The sequence below is a fragment of the Sander vitreus genome, chromosome 3 (assembly GCF_031162955.1).
Source record: "Sander vitreus isolate 19-12246 chromosome 3, sanVit1, whole genome shotgun sequence".
In the NCBI taxonomy this organism is placed as follows: domain Eukaryota; kingdom Metazoa; phylum Chordata; class Actinopteri; order Perciformes; family Percidae; genus Sander; species Sander vitreus.
Window position 1 is genome coordinate 15,519,332 of NC_135857.1, and position 21,579 is coordinate 15,540,910.

General features: G+C 41.2%; 1 protein-coding gene across 3 annotated transcripts in view; it reads left to right on the forward strand.

Moving 5' to 3' along the window:
* The window catches only part of arhgef12a (Rho guanine nucleotide exchange factor (GEF) 12a), a 50,393-nt gene that overhangs the window by 18,045 nt on the left and 10,769 nt on the right, over positions 1-21,579 (forward strand). For 2 of the 3 annotated variants that reach the window (XM_078246218.1, XM_078246217.1), the window contains exons 2-15: positions 6,296-6,316; positions 7,087-7,178; positions 9,801-9,866; positions 13,920-14,018; positions 15,378-15,427; positions 15,665-15,722; positions 15,823-15,995; positions 16,277-16,354; positions 16,755-16,874; positions 18,742-18,849; positions 19,151-19,285; positions 19,518-19,619; positions 19,806-19,916; positions 20,054-20,152. In XM_078246218.1, coding sequence (XP_078102344.1) covers positions 6,296-6,316; positions 7,087-7,178; positions 9,801-9,866; positions 13,920-14,018; positions 15,378-15,427; positions 15,665-15,722; positions 15,823-15,995; positions 16,277-16,354; positions 16,755-16,874; positions 18,742-18,849; positions 19,151-19,285; positions 19,518-19,619; positions 19,806-19,916; positions 20,054-20,152 — 1,312 coding nt within the window. The remainder of the gene's footprint in view (positions 1-6,295; positions 6,317-7,086; positions 7,179-9,800; positions 9,867-13,919; positions 14,019-15,377; positions 15,428-15,664; positions 15,723-15,822; positions 15,996-16,276; positions 16,355-16,754; positions 16,875-18,741; positions 18,850-19,150; positions 19,286-19,517; positions 19,620-19,805; positions 19,917-20,053; positions 20,153-21,579) is intronic. The other variant, XM_078246219.1, reaches the window with a different exon arrangement.

The window sequence follows — 21,579 nt, forward strand, 5'->3', positions numbered from 1 at the left end:
CGAGGCTGGCGAGGCAAGTTTCAAGTAAACATACCGTCTGTGTTCTTTTTCCGACAACGGCAGCTGCAGACTGTTGTACGTCCAACTGTTGGAATCCTCTACAGTGAAATACAGTAACACTTTTACACCGTTCAGCTGTCAGCATTTACCGTGTTTAATCCAGCTGCTAGCTGACGGTAGGCTAACGCTACCTTCTGCCAGGTATAATGTTAACTAGCATCACATGCAGCGATGCTTCTGTTGCCTCTAACGTCTGTTTTGGAGCATCAGAGGGCAGCTCAGGCATTAAAGTGGCACTGAAATGAGGCACCGAAATCTGCGTTGCTATTCGTTTTGGGATATACCGGTCATTAAGTCACCAGTGCCATGTAAGCACCAGGTCTCGGTACTAGGGCTGAATGATTTTGGAAAATAATCTAATTGAGATTTTTTTCACCAATATTTCGATTGCGATTTAATATGCGATTATTTTTTAAGCTCTTTTTTTTATTCAACAAAGACAAGCAATAAATCATTGTATAGTATGAACAACACAAGATTAGCTAGATAGATTAAACTAACTGTTCTTTCCTGGAGGCCAGGCCTGTATATGATGATGAAATTAGGTGATGCACGAATTTATGTGAATGACATCTTTTATTTAACTACTTCAGTCACAGTAGTATATTGAGCACTGACCAAGCCTGGTGTAAACATTCGTATGAAAGTCAGAAACAAGTCACACAAACTAAAGTGCAGATTGCAGAAATATACAAACAGATATGTGGCTTTACCACACTTTGTAGTATTTAGATTATTTCATTATTATTTACTGTAATAAACATATGTAAACATGTGGATTGCACTTTTTAAACACTGTCTTTGAACTTTACTAGACAGTTAAAGGCATACTATGCAACTTTTTCAGCTTCGGTCCCCCTACAGGTTGACTCATTGGAACTGCAGCTCGTGCGGCTGTAGTTCCAATGAGTCAACCTGTAGGGGGACCGAAGAGGGAAAAGTTACATAGTATGCCTTTAAATAAGTAAAAATATAGTATATATACTGTATATGTATTTTTTTACAGCGCACACAGAGGAGCTGCCTCCAGCCCCTCCCCCTCATGAAGTTGCGTGCTGCGTGCATGACAGCGTCAACATTGAGAGGCTATCGTTACGTTAGTAGTAGCACGCTGCTGGTGGTCTTGCCGTGGGATTAACTGTACTAATAAAACCGTTAAAACAACGCAGCCACGTTGCTGTGAAAGCTCCCCAAACGTAATTTATCAGAGTCTGGTTGTTACCCCTCCCCACGGCAGTCTCCTCCACTCCATATCTTTAGAACGGCGCTAGTTAGCTAACCGCTAATCAGAGCTAATCGTTGCTAACCGAGCCTTCAGTTCTGCATGCCTGTATCCATTAACTGCATGTATGGACTCGAGCCCGAATAAAACCCTTCATTTTATTAAAATGGCTGTAAAAGTTTTGAACTACAACTGAGAGTTGTTTGAATGACTGCTCAAGGTACGGTGTAGCGTTAGCGTGCTATGTTGATGCTTTCTCTGCGGAGTGCAGACTGATTTGCTCTTGCAAACACGTGACCAAAGCGCAGCCTTGTTTTAACATATCGCGACATTATTGCAAATGCGATTAATCGTTCAGCCCTACTCGGTACCCAGCCCTACCGTCAGCTCTGCAAAATTTATGCTGAATTTTCTATTTTACAGATATTAGTTATCGTTGGACAGTAAAGGCATGTGGCTATGAGTCCCTCATCAGGATAGGGAAAGGAACTCACCAGTCTCCTGCTAGCCTGGCCGATCAAGGTTTTCAAATGTAACCATCAGAGTAAACGCAGAGGAAAAGGTGAAGATGGCTATCGGGTATGATCGTTACTATGTAGACAAACAAGACCATCTCTGCGTCCATCTCCATCTCTATATCAGAGGGGGCACCGGGGCAAGCGTGGAGGCATTTAACACCGACTGCGACTTCTCTGCCGGGCATCCTGTTAGCCAGTGTATAGGCGTTGGATGGTGAGCTGGGTGGCCTCTGTGCCTGCGTGGGTTTCCAGCGGGATGTCGGGAGCTGTAGTGTCCTTTTGGCGAGACTTGACTGGATCCAGGAGTGCCGGTGCCATTCAACCGGGTGACTCTTTTTCTGTGTGCCGATCTGACGGCCAAATTCTGATGAATCATGTACATGTTAAAGGAGCTGATGGGATAACATTTCAATGGAATTGTACCTCATACGATGTGACAAATAAAATTGACAGTATTTAGCTATGGAGGCACTATGACTTATTATGAACCTCAGCTGCTGTGCTGTCTTTAGAATTAATTTATATTGAAAGCACCCATTTAAAAAGTGCAACCCCCTTCTTACCCATATCTATTGCATTGTTTACTTTCTAGCCAGGTTAGCATAGCAAGTGCCATGCTAATCTTGTATTTAACTGTGTCTTTTTATCTGTGTTTATCTATGTATCTTCTGCGTTACTAGCTTAGCAATATATCCAATTTCCAATTGCTATGGTTTTCCATGAATGTGAGGATTGTTCTCCATTATTTTGAATTATCATGAGTTAACATGTCAAGTGTATATTTAACTGCCCTTTTTGCACATGTAATGGAGGTGTAAGCAAAACAGAATGGAAATTCATGAGAGTTTCTTTTGATTTGTAATGCCACTACATAAATTGGGCATGATGACTTTAGTTGTCAGTTAAAATAAAGGCTAGGTGCTGTAGCTGTTATCATATCTGTCGCAGACAACTCTCACAGTATCTCTGAGGAGGCATTCAATCTGATTGGTTATGGAAAGTACAATAGAGAGTGCCAGTAGAGACTCATTGTTAAATAACTTAAAGGCAGGGTTGGTAATGTTGAAAAGCTAGCAAGATTTGAAAGATTTGATCCTCGGAGCTCCATCCACCCTGCCCTCAGGGCTCCGGCTAGCTGTATCTGTATCCTTTTTAGTTGCTGCTTTTTCAGCTTCAGTCTTTCTTTTCTTTGCCTTTTTTAGCAGGGCAGGTGGTTGCAAGTAACCACGGCATTGGCAACTTTTGCTGAGTTTTCTCCTCCATTTTCCAGAAGACTTGCAGTAACTCGGGCAGCGACGATGCGCATTGATCTCAGGCTCGTATACTGAAGGGGTAGAGTACGCGCAGCGGGGCAAAGAGGCATTTTATTGGCTCTTTCCAAGTGGACTGCGAGGCAGTGATTGGTTGGCGTTTTCTACAAGATTACAGCAGATGACGGATTTCTTTTGCTCCATTATCAGAGGCCATATGTTATTGCTGTCAGAGTGTAAAGACCATTTCAAACAATATATAAAAGAGTGTATATTGGAAATAGTTACTAACCCTGCCTTTAAGTAAGGCGGGTTGTCCTTACAAAATTATTGTTGTTTTATTATTATTTATTTATTATTATTGTATTTTAGTCTACCTGTATCTTTATATTAACACTGGAAAAACCTTAAGAAGGGTTAACAGTGATCCAGATCTGATTGCGAGGGGAAACTAAGGACCTTTTACTGTCAAGCCGTGGAGTGGTTTTCTCACCAACTTCGACCAGAGATCTGGCAGTTTCAGGATTCTGGGCAGCAGGATAGTTTTGGTTTGCCCATTAAGAAATCACCTAAATTTTGAGAAAATGTAGCATGTCACAGTATATTTATTATAATTGTGAAAATCACACTATGTCTGATATCCTTGAAACTCACAAAACAGCCAGCTCCATCACTTTAAGTACTTGTATTTGTATACAGTGTAATTTCCTCATCCAGATGTGTAGCCTTCTGTTGGATGATTACTGGTACTTCTTTTTTTGGTTAAACTGGCATAAATGTCCGGGCTTTTTGCTTGTGTACAGCCTTCAGTACAACTAAGTTTGTGTCTAGAGATGCTTTTTCTCTGTAAATCTTTTTTTTTACCAGTTTATCTTCTACCTTGTATTTCCGTCTCTTGCTGCCTTTTCGACTCCCCTGATACGCCACTCCACAGGTCTTCTCTTTCCCTCTGTCCTGTTGTTTTGGTCCATTGCTGCGATCTTTCTTCATGACCTCCTTTTTCCCTCTACTTAGCACGTAAATGTGTCGCAGCCAGGTCATTTCACGGTTATTTGAGATATAAATACTACACAATATAATTCTAAACAAAATTTTCAGTCCTCTTTGAACCGTTTTAACATGACATGATTCAAACATCTTGTTCAACATTATTTCTGAAAGCATGATTCATAAGTCTACTTTAGCATAGCCATTATAGACATCTTCTAGCCCCTTAGAACTTGGTTTGCCTGTCACGTTTTCATTTGTTCCTATATGATCAACCAAGAACAACATCTGCCTGCTCAGTTTTGCCATCACTGAGCTTGTGTGTGCACATGTCCAGTTCAGTATGTGTGTTTATGTGCTGACTTTTCCATCTCCAATTCAGAGGTTTCTTAGGGAGTGGGCTACTTAAAGCTAGTTTTTTTCTGCTGGAGGCTCTGGAACTTATTACAGTCTTAGGCATTTTCATAAACGGGCCATTCAGCTGCCCCTGCATGGCTCTGAATGGGACACAGTGTCGCCAGGAGAAAGATAGTTAATGTGGGCTAGTTAGTCTTGCGTCCTCCCTATTACGGAAGACTGGTGTAGCTATTCGTACTACTGTTTTGTATTATAATACTGTGTGCATTTAGATTTTAAAGAATACTAGTGCGATTCAGAGGTACATTTATTATTTTTGTCTATTTTACATTTCCTTAAGCATTTTACAAAGTGTCAAACCCTACTTCAAATAAACTGCTGTCCCGCCTAGCAAATATGTCCTGAATAAAGAGATCTGTGTTTGACAATAAAGTATAAAAAGGTATTTGTTTTTGTGGGATTATTTCCTGGCGGTGACATCAGTCTTTTCCATGCTTTCCACTTCATCGCAATAAAAAATTCTAAATCTAAATTTAGGGTTTATGGTAACTATGTAACAATATAACTATTAACCCAGTTGAAGTGTTTTTTTTTATTTACTACATTAAGAAGAATAGCAATACATGGCTCTCTAAACTGTGCAGACCCCACCAGGAATAATTTAGAGCCAAGGGGCCACACAGATGTTTGGCACAAACTTCAAGAGTGTTCAGAAGATTTTCCTTTCAGTGGAAAGTGCATTACAGATAAAATATATGATTAATATTGCCCTTTAAATAGTTTTATGATATATTCTCTCAATGACTTACAGGGAATCTAGAACATGAATGGTAATGTCCATTTTAAAGTGTGGCTTATGATTTATTTATCTTTCATGGAGTACTGGAGTTAAAATTGGTTCTTGTGTACATGCATTGCCAGGTCCACTTGGGTCAGGTTTTGTGAGCCAAAACTACTAAACTACTTTTGAGTTAGGGTTCATGAGGCCCAGATCAGACAGAGCTCGTCTTAGCAGCCTGGGACAGCTTTTTGTAATTGTTTCCAATGAGAGTGAAGCGTTTTCCTTGCTGCTTTTGGGTTGCTGAATGCGTTTTTCCACTCTATGCTCCTCACGTTTTTGCAGGAGCACCCTGAGCTCCTCGAGTTGAAAAAACTTCAACAGATCGTAAAAGTTTTTAACTTACCAGCAAAATAACTGTTGGCTGAGACCGAGTGATCCGGTGGTTGCCTAGCTAGAAAAAGAAAAAGACACAACTGGCATCGCTCTGTCTGATCGGGGCATCTTCAACAAAAAATGCAGTGTGATGCGTCTCATGTTTTGCAACCTGCAAACGTGCTCTGTCTGATCGGGGCTAAGGCTTTATCATAAAGTTGACCTCAAACACCTACTGCGAGAATTAACAGTGCAGTATCTCCTTAAATCTAAATTGTCATTTCAATTTGCATTTGCCAGACAGCAAATCAATAAATACATCTCTAACTTCCTGGAAAACATAGCCTTTTCCAATATGGTGCTGACAGTATCCCTAAATTGTAGTAATCATTTTCGGGGCAGGCTGCCTCAAATGAAACAGGCCATGGTTGTGATTAGGTTATGATTATTACAGTCAAGTCATGATGTCTGTGAGGAACTAAATCACGGCACGCGTACACACAGCTGAGATCTGAGAGGCGGAGGACATTTGACCTGGAAAAGGCTTTAATCTGCAGCTGAAGAACTCTGTTTGATCAGGATTATCAGGTTTACCACTATATGGGTCTCAGGGGAAGCTGTCAGCTTGGCATCTTGTTTTTCTCCCTCAATGTAGGCATAAAGAGTTCAGTTTCTGTTTACTTTATTACATGAATAGTCACAGTTAATTTCTGTGAGATACTGAAGTTTCTCCTGTTTTATCTTGCAGGTTTCCCAAGAAAGCAAATAGGTAAGAATCTTTATTTTCTCATATTTTATTGCAAAGATATATGCATGTTTATGGGTAATCCCGTGGTCACATACACACCAGTGGTTTACATACACAGAGCTCCAGATGAGGAAAATGAGGCAGGTTTTACTAGAAACTGGTGTGCTGCAACACAGAAGTCTTCAGAGCTTGAACCAAACATACTCTCTCTCTCTCTCTCCCTCTCTCTCTCACACACTCATGTACACACACAGAGACAGAGTGAGGGACAAAGGGGTCCCTCTTCTGAGGGCGGTCCATCACTGCCTTTCACTGTGAACAGAACAGTGGCCTTTCACAGTTGGGGCCGGTATAGGCAGAGGCAGCCATACATAGCCTACCGAGGTTCAAGCCGGAGTCTGGCCTTGTAGCACCTCCTCTGAGGAGCGTCCTTTCTCTGGCCTTGCTCCCTGGGCACTCAGCAGAGCAGCTCCACATCCGCTCTGGCTGTCACATTATACAGTAGACACACTCAGCACGATTCATACACTAAGAGGTCCTCAATGCTGAAGTGAACAATTGCTAGTTCTGTGTGTTGGTGTAATTTCTACCGAACCTTCACTTGCATGGATCTTGTGCACGTACATGGTAGTAGTACAGCGAGATGTAGTGACACTGCTTGTAAAACATGCTACTCTACTATAAAAGACTACAGTGTTGCATATGACCGCACCTACTGGATAAACGCCAACATGTAACCACCTTTTTGTGGTGGGATTACCTGTTTCTCATGGGTTTTTCTCTTTCTCTAGAACCAGCAGCATTCTCAGTAAAGACCACCCCCCAGACAAGAAACCCAAAAGTGACAAAACCTCACTTCCCTCCAATGAGTTTGACCCTACAGGTAACATCCCACTTTCGCTTTCAGACTCATATTCCTGTTCTGTTTTTCTTGGTCACTCTTTTTCTTTTACTCTCTGTCACATACTCTGGATGTTCTTCCATCCTCTCTCTCTCTCTCTCTCTCTCTCTCTCTCTCTCTCTCTCTCTCTCTCTCTCTCTAACACACAGTCTTATGAAACAATTGTGCAGATGATGGTTTGCTTGATACACAAAGCATGCTGGGCTGGGAAAAGGTGGTGTGTGTATCTTGCTCTATGCTTTGTGCTCTTTTTAAAAACTGTACATTCATTTTACTTGTGTGGTCTGATCAGAGAAGATGTTTGAGTCCTAAGACTGGAGCTTAACGACGTTTTTTGAACAGGAGTTGGAAATGTTTTTCCTTTTTGTGTTAATTCAACAGACAGTATAGTATGTCTTTATTGGCTAAGTATGCATTACACTGCATTATACCAACTGTTTGGCAGAAGCTTATGTTGCAGGTTTTAAGCTGATAAGCAAAGAAAGGTTTGATTATAGGACCTTAAAATCTGCAGCTGCATGTTTAATGTCCACATGTTTTTTGTTGTTTTGCATAAATCAGTGCACTGTGGGTTTTGTATGTTCAAAGTGGTTGGGTGGTCTCGATGCATACTTGAAGGCCACAAAAAGGCACTAAGCCTTGTATGCAGTTTCAAGTTTATTGCAGGGTGAGATAGGGTTCAGAAACAGACTAGTTTGATATGGGGACACTCCCTGTGGTATTTGTCAGCAATCGGGGCAGTATGATTTATGTAAGATATGGCTGAAGCTTCTGTATTCAAAACAAAATAGAAAATCCTTTGCACCACATGGTGGCTAATCTCTGTGTGATGCAACAAAACATAGACAAGATGTGATCTTTCAGTGGTTACGCAAGACATGCACTTGTTGCCTTGTCTGTGTATCAACACACTAAAACCTTTTGTCATGTATTTCTCCGATGGTTTGGTCCATTTTTTGAATGATGCAGTGATTAAACCAGCCAAGTAACCACAGAGAAGCAAATTGATTCTTTATTTAAAGTGCTCATATTATGCTCATTTTCAGGTTCATAATTGTATTTAGAGATTATATCAAAATAGGTTTACATGGTCAAATTTTCAAAAAACGCCATATATTTTTTGTTGTACTGCACATTGCTGCAGCTCCTCTTTTCACCCTGTGTGTTGAGCTCTCTGTTTTAGCTACAGAGTGAGGCATCTCACTTCTGTTCCATCTTTGTTGGGAATTGCACATGGACAGTAGCTAGGTAAGGACTACTAGCCAGTCAGAAGCAGAGTATGAGGGCGTGCCATGCTAGCAGCTAGTCGAGCATTATAACGTGTTACAAAGTAACGCACGTTCGTCACAGAAGTAAAGGCTGGACTACAATAGAGCTGTTTGGAGCAGTTTGTGAACAGTGTTTTCTGTTGGAGATGGTAAGTCCCTTTGGGGTGGACTTTGGGCTTTTTCACTTTGTAAACCTATTACATGCACACAAAGATATATAACACAAAGGAAAGGGGAAAAAGCCAAAAAGCATAATATGAGCACTTTAAAAACTCCATCTATCGGTCCTCCTTAAATAAGAATATTGTTTCTTGACATGATTCATATTAGAATTTATGTCATGACTTTTTGCATGCCTGCATGGTTTTTCTCTGTATTTCTGTTTATCCCTTTTTAAGTCATCTGCATGAACTCTTTAACAATCTTTTCCCAGATTGTCTCCTAGTTGCACATTTTCTGTCATAATTACTAAGTGGTTAATAAGTGGTTTGGGTTTATGAAGGATCGGCAGGAGTAGTCAGATACTCTGGAAATGGATGTTAACACTGGCTCCTGACATTCACATGTTTCCAAATGAATCATGTGCAGTAATTAAGTTATTTATTGTCTTTATCTTTAAAGGCGTAAAATATACCAGACATTTAAAAAAGGGCTTGGACCAAGACCAGCTGCAACTTTGTTTTGTTTAAATTTATTATCAGCTGTTTTGCCACAACTTATAAAACCACCAAGACAGACCTGAAAATGCATTGAGTACTATTTAATACAGTCTATGATTGAGTATAGCTGCAATTTAACCAGCTGTGTCTTCATCATGCTAAAATGTATTGCAATGTGAGCTTACTGCAGCTCTAATATTTTGGATCACAAAGCCCACATATTCTCTTTATTTTATTAAGGTCCTGGGACAGGCACTTAAGCACATGCTTTTAATGCAGGATACAAAGTTTTGAAAAATGTGGCCCCAGTCATTGAAGGACTAATGAATGGATTGGTAAAGTGACATGTGTAGGAGTAGAGGTATTTTAAAAAAGGTACTTTCAACAAAAAAACGAGCTAGTTCATTTTTAGAGACTGCACTGCTGCCTGTCCAAACCATTATGTTTTATTAAACTACCTATTTGTTCATTTAATTTTTCTTCTCCCATGATTGTTTCTCCCTCATGATTTTCTCTTTCCTGTTTTGTGTTTCCTTTCCTTGTGTTGGTTCTTGTTTTGTTTGTGTTTGTGTGTGTGTGTGTGTGTGTGTGTGTGTGTGTGTGTGTGTGTGTGTGTGTGTGTGTGTTTGCTGCTGTGCTGTCTGCGCTGTGGTCTGCGTGGTGGGGGCTGTGAGCAGAAGCTCTGGTGGTACAGAAGAGTGGCAGCAGCAGTGTGCTAGCAGAGGGGAAGCCTGAGTCCTGTGGTAAGATGCTCCTGCTGGAATGGCCGGTGTGACAGCTGCATCTATACATGCTTCAGATCGTGGTGTGGAATTGCCGCTGATGTCTGTTCTAAGCAGAGCGATTGAAAAAGAGTTTTATTTATTTCATTTATTTTTAGTCATTATAATATTTGACTGCATGGTCAAAGGTCTGAGTTGCATGCCATAATCAGTGCCAAGAGATCATCTTAACTGGGATATACAGTATACGATTTGTTTGCTTTGTTAAATTCATGCTGAAGGAAAAAGATCAATACACAATTAAGTTAGACTCATTAACCAGACTCTGTCTGAAAACTGAGAGATGCTTTCTGCATGTTTGAACTTCTCCAGCAGCTAAACCCTGATGGGATGTGGTTTGACAGGCTGCAACTAACGATTATTTTCGTTATTGATTTGCCCAAGGTGGCGTCTTAAAATTAAGGTTTTTATTTAGTCACTTCATGAACTGAGAAATGTTTTGTTTTTTAATTTATTATCTGCTTTAGCTTTTCCAACGTTTTAGGCACAGATATGATGACAATAATGGTCCAAAATAATGAAATTGCTTATGTTTTTTTTATTGAAAAACGCTGCATTTTCTTGAGGGAGGACCCCTAAACCCCCCACCAATCATGTGCACCTAAGTCATTCACAGACCTAGGGAAAACACTGCATTGTAGAAGACCTTAGCAGCTGTGCTCGGTATTTAAAAGATTTTGGATTACCAGGATGCAGTTGCATAGTTTACTTTAAACCGTAATCTCACACTTGGTCCCAGGTCCTTATATTTATATAACATTTTGGTTAAGTGATCATCTAAATAGGATTAGAAAGGAAGCTCACACAAAAAATAATACTTGCATGCTTACAGGGACTTTCTTTTTCTTAGAGTAAAGCTAAGTGCCAACTGAACAAGGTGACATTTCTTCAGAATCCACATTAGCAGGGTCATTATTGATTGTCGTCATAACCCTGTTCTCTTGGTTCTTGGGACACTTTTTCACATTAATTGTCTTTAGAAAGAGACAGAAATTGTTAAATCATTTTAAGATTTCCAACAAAAGGACTTTTAGCTGGTGCCTGTCCTCACATGCAGTAAATTGATAGAAACAAATTATCAAGTCAGAAGTAACACTTTCTGCTGATGTCTAGTCTCTGTCTAGGACACAGTTTATCAAGATAATTCTCTACTATCATATTCAACAAAGCATAGTTCGCTCTGTTTTTAATCAGTTTTCTCTATTGTGTCTGGTCTTGCACCAACTTAGAATTGAAGACATTTGCAATTTGATGAAAAGCCTTCATCACAGAAACAGCACTTTGAACAGACTTTTAGATTTGAGGAAAGTAGTCTGACCTTTGCATGCTGTTATTCTAATGACTTGTGTTCCTTCTTTTTGTGATTGTCAGTATTTAAGGTCAGTTTATTCTCTAGAGTACATTTCCATGTGTTTCAGCAAAGGGTGCCGATTACAGATCAGTCAAACCAATGAATAATACATTAGCTTAGGTGGATTAACCTGATCAGTGATCATGTCATCACTTCCACGTCTTGGTTTAAAAATACCACCCAAAGATCTAAAATACTGTGAGGCATAAAACACAGGTAAAAGATCAACATCTAGATGCAAATTCACACCAGATCTTTAACCCATATGGCTTCATCTGTTTCCTTGACACCCATGCCCTCTCCCCCCTTTCCCTTCCCCCTGCTCCCTCAGCTCGACCTTACCCTCTCTCCATAACCCTCCCCCCCAGCCTGGGGCTTTTGCCTCCTCTAACCTCTCTCCGTGTATTAGCTCCTGTTCTTTCCACTCTCCAACCCCCACCCCACCACTGCCCATATCGATCGAGTCACCCGCTGGTTGATTCTGCAAAAGAAACCAGCTCAAGGCTCACCTTACTCACTTTGGGTTACTTACACAATCTGCGTTGTAGAGATGTTTTAAGATAGCTTTCTATTATTGGAAAATCTACTTAATTCTTGTTCATAACATGAGACAACATTTTATTCTATCGGAGCATTTTGTATTCTTTGGATTGTGTGGTCTTTTGTCTGTACTGTCATGTAAGTCTAGTCAGTGTCAGCTAGACATTAGATTAGATCTAATCTCTTTTTGCTACGCTATACATCATAAAAACCTGAAAAGTAACGTTCCTTCTTCTGGCTTGTGAGACTACAACCAAAAATGTCTGTGGCGTTCCAAACATCACTTCACACAGAAGGACCATCATTGTTAGTGTTTTTGTATTTAAGAGGATTTTTTTCTTCTATTTTTGGTGTCTTGTCACCAAATGAATATGTCTAATATACATAAAACCAACATTACTGGCCAGCAAGCAAAACAACAAGCTTTCTTTAATGTACATGCTCACATTATGGGATGTTGTCATGTTATCCTGACAACAGAGTCCTAAGCCCCTTTCACACAGAGATTCCGCAATAGCGGCGCAATGAAGGTCTGCCATTATGCCGGCTTTGTTTATTGACACAGTACCAACCAAAGCCAGCATAATGCCGCCCCAGGGTGTGATTTCACATAGCATGCCGGCATTCCGGAAGCAAAAGAGGCGTGACTTGTAACACAACAGCGTCGGCGTCTAGTGTGTAAGAGTCGATTCGCAACGTTAATTACCATGCGAACCCGCCCCGACCCAGAAACCGGCAACTTTATGCATTATAGTAGCATAATAGTCTGTAGAGAGAAGGACAGAAACCGCCAAGGCGCTGCAGCGCCCGCATATATGTGTTTGTGTATGTGTTTTAGAAAGAGAGGAAGTAGAAAAGAAGACTAACTATCGCATGTAATGTTTCTGCAAGTTATTAAAAACTTTGGCCAGCTTTGTCATTATTTGAGGGTTGACTCGTGCATGGTAATCCATGAAGTCCCGCCCTACCGACTGTCACCTACACACAGATGTTGGTACGGCTCTGTTCCGGCTAGGGCTGCACCTAACGATTATTTTCATAGTCGATTAATCTGTCGATTATTTTCTTGATTAATCGATTAGTTGTTTGATCTATAAAAATGTCAAAACATGGTGAAAAATATGGATCAGTGTTTCCCAAAGCCTAACATGACGTCCTCAAATGTCTTGTTTTGTCCAAAACTCAAAGATATTCAGTTTCCTGTCACAAAGGACAGAAGAAACTAGAAGATATTCACATTTAACAAGCTGGAATCAGAGAAATCTTATTCTTTTTAATAAAAAAATTACTCAAACGATTAATCGATTATCAAAATAGTTGGCGATTAATTTAATAGTTGACAACTAATCGATTCATCGTTGCACCTCTAGTTCCGGCTCTGTGCCAACCTCCTCTGCCGGCTAGGCGCAACAACTCTGTTCCCCCATTTCGTCTTCGAAACTTTGACACAGGCGGCGAGGCATCTTAAAGGCGCAACAGTCCTGCCTTTAACAGGCTGTGTGAAAGGGACTCTAGACCACTGGAGATGGGTTATGTGTTGAAATGTTCAAGGATGGTTTCACATTTTTTCAACTGTGTCTTAAAGCAATACTCGCACGCCATATGCACTGTATAATAAAAGCATCATTGGTCGCTGTAATTGTTCCTCTTGTCCATACTGGCTACAAAGAGATCCCTTTCTAAAGCTGTTTTAGTGTAAGTGTAAGCGATGGATGGTAAAATCTCTTCGTCAGTACGCACCGCAGGAACAAATACAAAGATCAATAATTATTTTTACGAGCATGCAAGTATTGTTTTAAGATAGGTTCACATTTTCTAAAGTCTATGTTTTAAATGAGGGATCTATTCCCTTATCTTGAGTGAAAACCACTTGTCCAGCATATACCAGGAACATTTTTTTAAAAGTACTGTTAATAGATAACTGCAACGTGTGATTATTATCACTGAGTTGAATCCCTTCACAATAAATGTTTCAGCTTATACAAAATATCTGCTTAGAATGTAGTACAACAGTGCTGTTTAGTTTTATTCGGTGCACTGGCTCCAGTGAGTTAAGTACAGTTCCTTTAGTGACTTTCCGTTCCTCTTGAAAACACTGTTATGTCTTTCTGTCTCACTTGCAGGTCTGGTCCAGCGATGTGTAATCATCCAGAAAGATGAAAATGGCTTTGGGCTTACTGTCAGTGGTGACAACCCAGTGTTTGTGCAGCTTGTCAAAGAAGGTAAGGTGGAGCGTCAAACTTCAAAGGACAAAGACATTTTTTTTTCGTTACAATGACTACTTCTGGTCTTAGCAATTGCAATAGAGATGTGGGCTACTTTTTTAATGCACTGACATCAAACTGTCATGGTAGTTTGCTCTGAACTCACAGATGTGAGGGGTAATTTGGGGCTCAGCAACCACCACCAGCACTCTGGCACTTACTTAGAGAAGTGAAGCCATTGACTGTATATTTCCTCCTCAGTAGTTCCACAGTAGCTGCAGCTTCTGCTTTATCATGTTGTCTTTTAATAAAGAGGGGACTTTGACAGAATACTTATGTGGTCCCCGGCAGCCGTTTGCTGTCTGTAGAGGATGATGTGGGCTGTTATCAGGTCACAAAAACATTACACGGTCTGCACAGTAGGGAATGAGGCAGAAGAGGAAGGAACTGATCGAGCCATCAGTGCTTGGCAGTGTTTAACCATTCCTGTATGGCTCCCCATTTGTGCTTCAGTCACTGACTTAACACAAAGAGCAATCTACTTTGTTTCATCTGAATAATTCATACAACTTATTTTTCTTGTCATTGTGAACTGAGACGCAAACAACATGTATCTGTAGTGTCTTGCTGCAGCTTTTCCAGTTCATATAGACAAGTAATGTAGTCGCAAGTTATTAGCCATGCTTGGCCTTCTACTTTCATTCCAACTGATCAGACAAGATTATGTCCTTGGTTGAGTGACGCCAGTTAAACTTTCCATACTAAACTGAAAACCCAAAATGCACATAAGTAGTATATTAGTAAAACTGTATTTGGTCGGCCGGGTTGGCTCAGTTGGTAGAGCAGGCACACGTATATGGAGGTTTGCTCCTTGGCGCAGCGGCCGCGGGTTCGACTCCGACCTGTGGTCCTTTGCTGCATGTCATTCCCCTTCTCTCTTTCATGTCTTTGTCTGTCCTGTGAAAATAAACGCCTAAAAATGCCCAAAAAATAATCTTTAAAAAAAAAAAAAAAAAAAAACTGTATTTGGTCCACGAAATACTTCAGCTGTATGCTGCTGACTGTAGAGTCAGACTTGGATCTCATAATAACCTGTCTCATGCCTAAATCCCTTTGTTTTGGGTGGAGCTGTGAAACAGGTCCTTCTCGTAATATAACCACTGTTATGGCCTTTCAAAATAGCACTTAAATAGTCACTTTGCAGCACTTGGTCTGTCAAGGCTTTATGGTGTATTAATTGTGCAGACCATGAAGCAGTACGTCTTATGTGCTTTCCCTTCTATTTCCCCTCCATCCATTTCATTCTTCCATTTGTTCTATTTCCATTTGTTCACCTCTTCTGTTGCTGTAACGCTCTTTTTCCTGTGTGTTTACCAGATGGGGCTGCTATGCGGGCAGGTGTTCAGACAGGAGACCGGATCATCAAGGTATAGTGTTCATCTGCCTCCATGTTTTGAAACTGCTAACGTCACTGTTTTCTTTTGCAAGGCCAATACAGAGGCTGTAGGCTGCCACCTTCTGGTCAGTCAGTAGCTCTACTGTCTTTATGCTGCATCTGGTAATTGAATGAGATGTCACATTGTAAAGCTGGACATAGGAAGAGAGGTTTTGGACTCAGTATTTGTTTTTTTAATTCTCAACATAGTACCGTTGCTGTCTTCCAGGTTAACGGGACCCTTGTTACACATTCTAATCACATTGAGGTGGTGAAGCTTATCAAATGTAAGTTCTTCTGTCTGTGTTCTAGCAAAAGCCACATTTAAAAAAAAAAAATAATACCTTTAATTAAAACTGACACTTTTCTTTGATTTATACATTATAGCGGGCTCCTATGTGGCCCTCACAGTGTTGGGGCGTCCTCCAGGGCTCGCCCAGATCCCTTTGTCTGAAGCGGAGTCTGAAATGTTGGGCGTTAGCATTTCCTCTCCAAATTCCCCAGCAGCAGAACGCCCCTACAGTCCTCTGGACCGCCTCTCCTCCACTCAACCATCATGGGTACGAAAGACATCAATTACTTCTGTTGACCTCTCTCTATTTCTTACCTCCACATCATCTTCAGGGTTTGTAACTGGCTTATCTATGTCTTTCTCTTCCTTCTAAATGTGCTCTCCGTTTTACAGTGGCTTCTCTATATCCCATTCTTTTTCACACATTTTCTGTATGCTTAAATATTTGTTAAATGCATCTGGATTATCTATATCTAATATTTGCTTGAATGCTTCTCATCTGTAGTCTAATGCACAGTTCCTTTTCTTCCCCCCCCCCCCCCCCCACAGGATGAGAATAGCAGTGTCTGCAACCAGAGGGTTGACATGTTGCAAAAGATGCTCTCAAAAGAGCAGCAGGAGCTGCAGGTTAGCATAACAATCACTGCCACTTATTGTCTTCTCTCTATTCTAACACTGTTTTCCTTGGTAGGTGTCTGCAATAGTAAGGTGATTTCCCCCCCCCCCCCTTTATTGCACAGTTATGTGTATATATAGGAATGTTTTCTCATTATCTGTGTTGAAAGTGAAAGGATCAGCTCTCATCCATCTTCCAATAGAACATTGTTTTTGGTAGGAGGCAGCTAGTATGTGTACACTTGATAAGACTTCTGTTTTTCATGCAGTGAATTGAGACACTATTTTTCTAAACATCCCACACTTCAGACCAGAGTCAACATGACATATTTCACTAGGCTGATTGTGTACAAATAAGGGGATACTACTGGTCCTGATTGCTTGTTTTGATTTCACCCCTCTTGCTCTAAAGGCCATGAAGGAGGAGTACAGCAGGAACCCCTCCCCCAAACTACTGAAAGACATCCAGGAAGCTAAGAAACACATTCCTCAGCTGCAGGGTCAGCTCTTCAAGGCCACTGGGGCAACACAGGTAAAGTCAAGTTTACACAACATGACTTTCAAAGTCATCCAATCGCTGTGCTGTTCACACTACACAACTTTCTGTCTTGTAATTGGGAGTCTTGAAGTCATTGTGGTATTCACACTACATGACTGACCGGCGACAGGGGGATCAAACACTACATGACCTTTCACCAGGAGGAATCCCTGATGTGCATGTCTGGTCTCCAAACTGCTTTTTGTCTCAAAAAACACACATCTTTACTATTTATAGCCTGTTATCTCAACAACTTTGCTCCTTGTTGCAGATGCAACACGATGCACAGATTTTCCTCTGATCTGGGGCTTTTCTTGGGGAGCTCCAAAAACTGATGCTTAGTGGAAAATCAGGGCTAAAGTTGTGTAGTGTGAACTAGGCATTAACTAATGGCCGTTTTATGGTCGTGCGTAGAATCAACTGCGTGCCCCCACAGAGCCCCGCAGATCACTCTGCATCAACGCCGGACCCTACGCCATAGCCTGACGTGTACCTCTCGAAAAGTTTAACTACACGTCGCGGCGATGCATGTCGCTCGGCCGTGGCTTGGTAGCATTGCAATCCCCCCGACTCATTTCCTGGTTCTCCTTCACCAAACAACATGAAATCAAGGAGAGGGTTAACTTTTCCTGCTACATATTTCCCACCGTGGTCAGAAAACACAGGGGAGACACTTTGTTTCTCTCACTATGCCTCTAGAGTCACAACTTGCTCCGAAGACAATTGCCGTCACTCTCTCACTTTCTCCCTCGCTCTATCACCCACTCCACACACACACAGCACAAGTAAACAAAGAGTTTTGCGATTGACCCTCCGGAAACCACACCCCCTCCTAGCGTTCTGGCGGTGAAATGCACCGCGATGCAAAGAAACACGTTCAACCTCGACGCAGAACTCCGAAAGGGTCACGAGGCCGTAGGAGCAACGGCGTAGCTACGGCGTGGAGTTTATGCACTACCATAAAACGGTCTTAACTCCCTCTATGTACTACTTGCATACAGAATAGGGTATCTTGGGACACTGATCTACCAGCAACATCTGAGCAGTGTAATGTTGTTGAGCATTTAGGGATCGTTCCAGACAAATTATAATCCTAATCTTATCAGAGGATTTGGCTTTCTCTGTGGGAAGCCACTCTTTTGTGTCTGTGTTACAGCTTATTTTATATACAGTGTCTCACAAAAGTGAGTACACCCCTCACATTTTAGTAAATATTTCATTATATCTTTTAATGGGACAACACTGAAGAAATTACACTTTGCTACAATGTAAAGTATTAAGTGTACAGCTTGTATAACAGTGTAAATGTGCTGTCCCCTCAAAATAACACAACATACAGCCGTTAATGTCTAAACCGCTGGCAACAAAAGTGAGTACACCCCTATGTTAAATTCCCATAGAGGCAGGCAGATTTTTATTTTTAAAGGCCAGTTATTTCATGGATCCAGGATACTATGCATCCTGATAAAGTTCCCTTGGCCTTTGGAATTGAAATAGCCCCACATCATCACATCCCCTTCACCATACCTAGAGATTGGCATGGTTTTATTTATCAGTTAGCCTAATAGCTGGTTTGATTTGCATTGAGAGATGATTTTATGGAAAGTACCCCATGCCAATAATTAAAAAGTAATTTCTTCAGTGTTGTCCCATAACAAGATATAATGAAATATTTACTAAAATGTGAGGGGTGTACTCACTTTTGTGAGATACTGTACATCACTCACTGAACCTTGTGTTATGTATGGCAACATATTAGGCTGCTCTCTATAAAATACTCATAAATGTATGTACAGTATTATTACCGTCTTGTGTAATGAGGTTCTTCATAATTTATAACAAATCTTGTGTGAATCCGTAGGAGGCTGTTCCAGGTGGTGATGCAGATGATGGTAGCATGTTTGAGACCGAGCACGCGTCCGTCTTTAAGGGAGACAACAGAACAGACCTGTCATGGAGCAGCACTCCTGTAAGTTGTCAGCGCTATTAACCAACATCATTTAAATTTCCCTCTGAACTTTGTATTAAACCATCATTCCAATACTAGGTAGCTGAATAGATTAATGCTAAATTAGGAGGTAAATCAGTCTTAGCCCTCTTTAGCTTTGGCTACGATAAATGTATGTATTGATTCTGCATTCAAATTACTGTTGGTCATGTATAATAACTAACTAAATAAATGATTTGGAAACGGTTGAGTTCTTTGGAGTTTTCTTTTGTTAAATTGAGATTAATTGAGAATGTAATGTTGCGTTCCATCCCACCTCCAGATATCTCGTGGCTTTGGGCCTGGATCTCCAGAGAGCCTGTACCCTAGAGAGTTATCCTGCCCCAGCCCAAAGAGCACACCCAGGAACAGCTTCAACTCCTGCTACTCTCCAGAGGCAGAGGACGCCACTGACCTGGTAACTGTACTCTTTAGCTGTGTGCAAATTCTGCATTAGAAATGTACTCTTTCTTGGTGTACACTTGAGGAGTGCGTTTTTGAAAGTGTTTTTAATAGATAAATATTGCATGTTGATTAATATCCCTGTCAGTGCAAGTAAACCCCAGTCAGTTGGGTTATACTGTAAATGTACAGATGGAGGAAAAACAACAGAGTAATTCCACAATGTACCAATTTTTTTTTTTTCCCAGGACTCTCTGTCCCCTACCACAGTCAGCAGTCCCTCCTCCTTCCGCCTCGTCTCGCAAATCATTGGAGCGGAGGACGACTATTTTGATTCAGACCAGGAGCAGGTATTTACCACAAGGCAATATCTTAACATCTATGTCATAATACTAAACACAGCTGTCATATTCAACATATTTTATAAACTTTTCTTTTGCAAGCAAGGTCTAAATAATATTATTCAAATTCGTATGTCACATGTGAAGTCAGAAAAGAGAACAAGAGTGCAAACTGTTGAACTGATGTTGTTTCAGACTAATGGCCAGTGTAACAGCTTTAACAGCATTGAGCAGCTCAAGTCTCGTCCGGCCCACCTCGCAGCCTTCCTTCACCATGTCATCTCTCAGTTTGACCCTGCTCCTGTGGTATGACCCTCTTCCTTCACACCTTGTTGAAATCTTTTATGTATTCATTTCCTGTTTTCATGCAGCCTGGCAGACATTACAGCTCACTGTTGTTGTTGTTTGTTTGTTTTTATTTAATTGTTATCTCATGTCCTTAGCTGTGCTACCTCTATGCTGACTTCTACAAGCAGACCAACTCCAAAGAGACCAGACGGGTGTTCATGGACCTCCACACCTTCTTCGTTGACCGTGGAGCAGTAAGTGCAGCTTTAGGGGCCATCCACACGGAAACGCTTTTTAGCGCAAACGCACATGTTGTGCATCGTTTTGGCCGATCGTCCAAACGAATCCTGTAAACGCACTGCCTGAAGATGCACTTTTTTGAAACCTGGTCCCAGGGTGAAAAAATTTAAAAACGCCGCGTTTGGGTCTTCGTTTGGACGGCGAAGCCACATACTTGCGTATCGATGATGTCATCGCCACACCCCTCGACCTCTAGCCTTCGACCTCTTATCCCGCGACAACGTCTCATAACAACAACAACAACAACAATGGCAGACTACGTGCTTGTGTAGTTTCTGGTTTCCTTGCACTAGCCATTTTTGTTGTCTTCTTGAGTTTGGTTTCTTCTTCTACTGTCTGTTTGTATACAGCACGCAAGCTTTATGCGCATGCTCCGCCTCTTCTCCGTTTTTGGTGAATTTCTGTAGCAGACACAGCGCCACCTATAGGCCTGGAATATAAAGTAGCGCGTTGAATCATTTGCGTGTGGACGTGGCCTTAGTTCCCCACAGTGAAATATGGGCAACACAAGTCAGACATTTTGACAAAAATGACAACATTTGACAACATTGTCAAAATGACACTAATAACGCCAAGGACAGCCCCGACATCTGTTGTTGTTGTTGTTGTTGTTGTTGTCGTCTTTAAATCCAAAGCCCAAACTCCAATCTGAAACACCAATGATGAGATTTTTGACAAAACATGATCCACATGATGAAAAAAAACTCAGCATTTTCACAGTTAACACCACATCGCATAAGACAGTCAAATTTACAGGTTAGAGCAAATAGGCTCGTTCGAGATGAGCTGCGCCTCGCCTGTAAAGTGGACGAGAGCAGGCGGCAGCAGCCGTGGGCGGTGACAAAAATCCACGGTAAAGTCGGACAGTTTGCAGCCGTTTCCAGCAGCCTTCAGGCTGAACAGGAAGTCACAGAAACACTCAAATCCTGATAGGTCTGATTCCGATTTAAATAAAATGTTATCAGACCCATATATCAGCTTGTACACAGTCTCCAGCTGTTTTATAAAGACAGAGTAGCTGTCAAAATACTCTACCTGCGATCTGGTGCTGATGTTAATACACATCAGACTGTAGACGATCCGTAATCTGAACAGATTTAGTCTCTCTGACTTCTAAACGTAACTATCAGCCACACAACAGGTGTTCTTCACAGAATAAGCCTTTAAATCAGACAAATAGCAATTAAAATCCCTCCAATTCAAAAACTATAAAAAGTTTATAGGAAACGTTGAGTCGATTCTGAACCGATCAGCTGAGAGGCCGGCGTTTCCCATCATGCCCTCAGTCCGCCTGGGTCTTGCAGTCGGTGAAAAGCAACTGTGCTGCCTGCGTCTCAAACCTGTGGCCGCCTTGATCTTGTGAGGTTATCGTTGCCCACGT